Source organism: Malurus melanocephalus, unplaced genomic scaffold (assembly GCF_030028575.1).
Source record: "Malurus melanocephalus ecotype Western Australia unplaced genomic scaffold, MMel_1.1 scaffold_1260, whole genome shotgun sequence".
In the NCBI taxonomy this organism is placed as follows: Eukaryota; Metazoa; Chordata; class Aves; order Passeriformes; family Maluridae; genus Malurus; species Malurus melanocephalus.
Window position 1 is genome coordinate 18,602 of NW_026624492.1, and position 6,506 is coordinate 25,107.

Below are 6,506 nucleotides of genomic sequence, written 5' to 3' on the forward strand. Positions count from 1 at the left end.
CACTGTCCTGTCAGCTGCTCCTTGCACTTTTGTTATTTTATCCATCCTCCAGGCACAGATAAAATAACAAAAATAACATTTTTGAGCATGTTAAAGCTGCCTGGCTGTTCCCTCACATTTCTTGTAGTGCCTGTTTTTCAAAGAATTCCTTGGTGSCAGAGCATTTCCTGTGAAATTCAGCATGTCCCATGGTACAAAGTGAGAATTAGGGGTGGGATATCAGGGGTCTGACCCCTCTCCAGATTGGAAAAAACCCCAACCTGAAAATCCCCTCAATGTTCAAGAAGGTCAAACGTGCGCTGTGTGAACTTGTTAAACACATTTATTGAGTTCTTGACAGTAACCAAACACAGTGAATGACCATTATAAACAAGAAAAAAGGCATTTGCTTTTACTTGGTCAGCTCCTGCTGTATCTGTAAAGAAAAAATATCCCTTTCACCACCCATTTACAGGATTGAATGTTTGTCCCAGTAATGGCTTCAGCGAGGAAAATGGCAATTTTAAACTGAGAAATGCTTCCAGTGCTCTCTGCTCCTGAGTCCAGCTCCTGTTAATGATGGACCATAAAGTGGAGTTAAAGTTATATCAGCTCTAAATGCATTCCCAATCGTCATTAACTCACTTAAATGGGCTGCAAACAAAGAAATGAAGGAAAAAAAAGGAAAGAAAAGAAGAAAAAAGTGAAAAACACAAAGGATGCAGCCACAAGTAGTAGAGGCTTGTTATTTCAGAAAGAAAAAGAGAAATCAAAGCAACTTTACTAAATTAATTTGTTAAACACATTTATTGAGTTGTTAATAGTAACCAACACAACGTATGACCTGCTGTAAAACAAAAAACAGAAAATGGATCAATTCTGCTTTTGGCAAATCCTACTACAGATATGTGACAGAGGGAAATATTTCAATTTCCTTTATATTCTGCAGTGATATATTTACAATACTTATCTCTCAAAGTCTGTCTCTTTTTAAAAATGAAATTAACAGAAAGATCATAACCTAGAAATAAGTTTCCTTTACAGTAGTCTTGTTCTGTCTCGTCAGTATCCATTAATGGTAGTGAAATAATGAGAGCTTTCCAAGGATTACTTGGCACACAGAACACAACTCCACTTTGATGCTGTACCGAGCCACCTTTTTTCTTTCTTTTTTTTTTTTTTTTAAATTTTTTTTTTAATTTTTAAATTTTTTTTTTCAGCTGAGGGAGAAGGGTGGGGGGAGAAGAGGAAGAATTTCATATGTACAAAGGCTGAAAAGTCTTTCTTTGTGACTCTAAATTAGTTCAGGAAAATCGTAATCACATTTACTGTAATACTGTCTTTTTTATTTTATATTTTATTTTATTTTTTTTTTTTTTTTTTGAAATGGCCACCCATCATACGAATGAATTTGGAGGAGTTCCCAGCACGGCAGCTCTTTGCCCACAGCACKTGGTGAACCCAGAGAGGGAGGTTGGGTGCACTGCAGGTGATGCCAATTCCCAGCAGGAGCTTTCCACTGAGGATTTGGGTTCTGCACGTTCTGTCTCGCTTACTTGAGGAGCCACTCATTTACTGCAAGAGAAACAAACAGCAACAATTATGGTCTGATAAACTTCAAACAGGAAACTGCTTTAATACCCTGGAACACATGGATTAAACACAATCATGGTCTAATAAATTTCAAACAGGAAACTGCTTTAATACCCTGGAACACATGGATTAAACACAATCATGGTCTAATAAACTTCAGACAGGGAACTGCTTTAACACTGTGGATCACATGGATTAAACATTGTGTTAGGCATTTGGAGAAAATGTCTTTAAAAAGCCAAGAGGTTTGGTTTCTTCTTCCTGGAGAAGAATTAAGCCTGAAAGACTGGGGCTTTTTAAAACATTGAAACTCAGTCATCTGCCTTGCTGATGAAAATGTCCTTTTATTCCCACCTTCAATGCCACTCTTTCATAATGATGATATTCCTGCTGGGAGGGCACTCCAGCCCCGTTTTTGTGAGCCAAACTCTGGATTTGCAGAGCTCCACCTGCAAATGAGCTCCTTTCTTGTTTGATACCCCCTGCTCGACAYAACCTTTCCAATTCAGGGGTTATGCTGGTGCACCTTGGGATTGAAATTAAACCTTATAAATTAACAATTTTGTTTGATGTTAATTGATATTAATCCAGTTGCCATCAAGACCAGCTCATCCCCCTTTGAGGCTGAGTAAACCAGAGCAAAACCCACTTTGCAAGGTGAGAAGACTTTAAAATGAAGCTGGAAAACAAAAGGTCTGTCCTATTTACTCCTAAAAACAGGAGTGATTTTTTTTCCCAGGCTGGCTTTTTTCATGCTTTTCCTTCTCATTTCCTCATCTATTTTAAATGTATGACATTTGACATGTTTATCTCCCCAGACCTCACATTTTTTGTGTTTTTATTTGTGTTTTTCGTGATGCCCTTGGATTTCTGAAAGAAAAGAGCTYAGTGTGAGCATGGGAAGGGATATCCTGGAGGGAAAACGTACCTCTGTACTGTAGTTTTTGTGCTCTATTGTTTGGACAATCTTTTCCCTGTAAACTAAAGTTGATATTGGTTCGGATACATCGATTGTTGAGAGGCTGCACCGGCCTGTAATTGTCACTCATGCTCAGAAATATCTGTGATGGCTGATTCTGGCTTAGCAGCCGTAAAGAATGCATCTGTAAACACACAAAAAAAGAGGTTTTTTTAGTAGTGAGCTTTCCTGTAAGTAAACAACATGAAACACTCTTAAATAGATTAGTTAATAAATGGAAGTAAGCCAGAATTTTTGTGAAACAGAATTTATGTAAAACAGAATTTCAGTGAAACAGAATTTTGATGAAATAGAATTTCAGTAAAACAGAATTTCAGTAAACCAGACTTCTAGTGAAATAGAATTGCAAAAAACCAGAATTTCAGTGAAACACAATGTCAGTAAACCAGAATTTTGGCAAAACAGAACTTCAGTGAAACAGAACTTCAGTGAAACAGAATTTCAGTGAAACAGAATTTCGGTGAAATAAAAATTTCAGTATACCAGAATTTTGGCAAAACAGAATTTCAGTGAAACAGAACTTCAGTTAACTCTGACAGTTTGTAGGCCGGAAGAGAGAACTTAAAACCATTCCTTGTGAGCTCCTCTGTTTCTGAGCCCAATTTTAAATGAGAGGAACCAGTTTTGGAGGGAGAAAAATGGAAATTGGCTGAGCAGAAAACAAAGGGAACAGTGCTGGATGGCAGCAGCTGGTGCAAACCAAATCAGATGATGAATGACAAGAGCTGATTTCCTGAGTTTTGTGCCATCAGAGCACGGCTTTGGTTGAGCAGCCACGGCTTTGGTTGTGTTCCTGAAGCCCCAGGTAGGGGCAGGGAGGGTGGGAAGGCAAACTGAGCAGAGARGCTGCTGAAATAATGRAATTAATGATGTTAAAARCGAGAGGCTCTCTCTGCTGYCAKYTCTGGCAGGATTTKGTGTTTGTGCTGTGACTGGGATGCTCCTGAGGTGTTTCCACAGCACAGAGGGAGTGACGGATCCTCCTGTGCCATCAGCACTGCCTGGCAGGAACGGCTCTCACGGCGATTCTGCGACTCTTGGTTGGCTCAAGTCAACCAAAACCAGAGAGGGGGGAAAATATTTTAAATTATAAACCAGAAATCCTCGGTGTTTTAGTTTAAAATAAAAAAAAGAAAGTATTTTCTATACCAGCATAGAGTTTGAAAGGTTTGTTTGTGGCATTTCATGGGGAGATCCAGCAGCTGGGTTTTATATTCTGGGAGTTTTTCACAGAGAAAACTCAAACTGGGCATTGCTTTTTCAGTCTGATCCACAATGTCATTGGTAAATATTCTGCAAAATCCATTTGCAGCTCTAATAATGGAGGATGTAACTAACAATTAATGGAGGATGTGAGTAATCATTAAAGCACGACGAGGAGCAAATACCATGAGGTTATAACCCACAGGTTGCACAGACTCCAGAATTATTCCAATCCTTGTTTTGTACATTAATGTTGTACCTAGAAATGATGTTTGTAGGAAAATATTCAGGTCCTGTGGTTGACAAGTTCCCAACATTCAGCATGTTTGCCCCTGCTCAGCTGTGTCATTCTCCCAAATCACCCATTTACAAAAGGAACAAATTGCTTCCTCTGCCTCCAGACTGAACTGGACAGAAGGAATATCGCAAGAATAAAACATCTCAGGCTTTTTAAAGTCATCTTATTTACAATGTTGATAGGATTTTAAATCCCAAAGCTGTATTTAGGGTTGTTTTATCATTCCTCATTTCATTTCTCAGGCCAGATTGCTTCTGCTGCCTGCTTGGGGCAGGCAGATGGTGCTTCAAGTATTCCTTGGGGTTCTGCATACAGGAGAGGAGGTTTTAGTTCAGCTCACAGCTCTGTCAGCAGCTCACTGATGSAAACTCTGCAGAAGAGGGCAATTGCTGTTAAATTTGCTGTTTTCTGATGCCAGGCCTCGGACTGTGAGTTGTACCGAAATGTGGATTTTGGACTTTTCCACGGGTGTGTTTCCTCAGCAGCATCGTTCTGACTGTGAAATTGTGTTTTCTCTGCCATAATTTGTCCTTCTTCTCTCTAACAGGGGCTTCMAAATGTCCATCTGATTTTTCCAAAGGTATCTGTGGTGTGTTTCCTGTAATTCCATCCTGTAAAATCCTTTATTCCGTTCCAGAAAGCACCAGCTGATCTCATTTCCAGAAGGCCCCAGACTCTGGATCTCTGTCACATTAATGTGCCATCAACACTTATCTATTCAGACCTAGGAATGGCCTCTGTTATCCGTAATAACCTCAGTTATGTTTGTTTTAGAATTCCCAAATAACTGTTCACAGAATAATTCAGCTCTGAGGAGACTGCTGGAAATCACTTGATTCAAACCTCCCAAAAAATAGAGGATCCCCCTCAAAGTCTGTMTTTTACTTTAATATTTTAATTGTAACAAAAAAAGAAATTAACAAAATATTAGTTTAAACAAAATAATATTTTTATTATTTTGTGACATTTTTTATTTTAACATTTATTATATTTTTATTTTAACAAAGTATTTTAATTTTAACGAAAGAAAAACCCTTCAGTGCTTTTGCAAACTGTATAAATTTGATGCAGAGATCCCTACAGCAAAAGGATTGAATCTCATTTTTTATGTAAAGCTATAAATTTTATGTTTTAAATATTATTTTGTACCCATCCTAGCTTGAGTAAGCTSTAAATTGTTTTACCTGCATCCTTGTTATGTAGACAGGTTTGTTCATTATTATCCAGCTTGCTGTTTCATAGCAGGGKGGGATTGTCATTGACCCATCATACGTGATGAAACTAGAAGTCTCTGGGTAGAGCTCCTCAATATTGAGCCCCTGTAGTAAGTATGCATCATCTGGAGGGAAAAAAAGTAGCATCATAGAAAAAAACCCAAAAAACCAAAAAACAAAAACCCAAAACCCAGCCCCAAAAAAACAGAACAAAAAAAACCAAACCAACAAAAAAAAATTCCAAAGAACGCCACCCAAAAAACAAACAACATAAACCCAAAAAGCAAAAAACAAAACCCCAAAACAACAACAAAAAAAAAACAAACAAAAAAACTCTCCAAAAAACCGAAACCCACAAAAAATCAAAAACCCAACCAACCAGAGGTGGTGTTTCTCTGAAGCAGAATTCACTGTGGGTGTGCACCACCAGATCATGAGACAGGTTATTTCTTTCAAAATTCATCAGCTCCTCAGTTCTGCACTACCTGCACTATTTCCTTTGGGTAATGTTGGCCCTACAATACTTTTGAGCTAAAACTCAGATTTTCCTGCCAAATCTTGGGCTGTAGGAGCTCATACAGCCAGGGATAAACATGTTTGATTGGTGATATGCTRTGTGTGTCTCAGAGAAAGCCGGGTGGGTATGAGCTGTGATGCTGTGAGATCCCTTTGTGCCCTTTCTCTCGTGTGTGACGTCTCCAATTTGGTTCTTTTGCATTAAAATGCAGGGCAAAATGCACATCGAGGTGTGATCYCCCCTCTCAGTGCTCAGCACGAGCTGGCCTTGACTGGCACAGAAATCCAAATGATCAAGGAAGTGTATGAGAGCCAAAAAAGAAAGGAGTAATTTAAATCAAATTTAACATATTGTAGCTGAAGGACAAAACTCAGATGAGCAAAAGACTTGTCTCCTACAATATAATAATAAAAAAAAAGCTTCAGACTGTGGTCTCAGGCAGCAGAAAATCAAAGAACACAGGCACAGATAATGTGACCTTGTTTTTTATTTTAACACAGCCCAGCCAACACGGTACAGGGTTTTGGGGCAGCAATATTGGCAGCTGCAGCATCACTTAAAGTGTCAAGGTGAGACTGTAACATTTCTGCCTCATTGACCACGGCCTTGCTGTTATTTTGTATTTTAAATGTGTTTGTTATTTTACAAAATAAAACCCTGGCAGGTCCTCTGATGCTGGTCAGAAATAGAGCCCTGTGCCTGCAGCTCAAGCCAGGGTGACTG

General features: G+C 38.8%; 1 protein-coding gene across 1 annotated transcript in view; it reads right to left on the bottom strand.

Moving 5' to 3' along the window:
* Positions 1 to 312: 312 nt before the first annotated feature.
* CA10 (carbonic anhydrase 10) overlaps positions 313 to 6,506 on the bottom strand; it is a gene marked incomplete at its 5' end in the record, with an annotated part of 42,040 nt that continues 35,846 nt past the window's right edge. The window contains 3 exons of the mRNA XM_057387580.1: positions 313 to 1,554; positions 2,501 to 2,675; positions 5,237 to 5,391. Of these exons, the coding sequence (XP_057243563.1) occupies positions 1,532 to 1,554; positions 2,501 to 2,675; positions 5,237 to 5,391 (353 nt within the window). The remainder of the gene's footprint in view (positions 1,555 to 2,500; positions 2,676 to 5,236; positions 5,392 to 6,506) is intronic.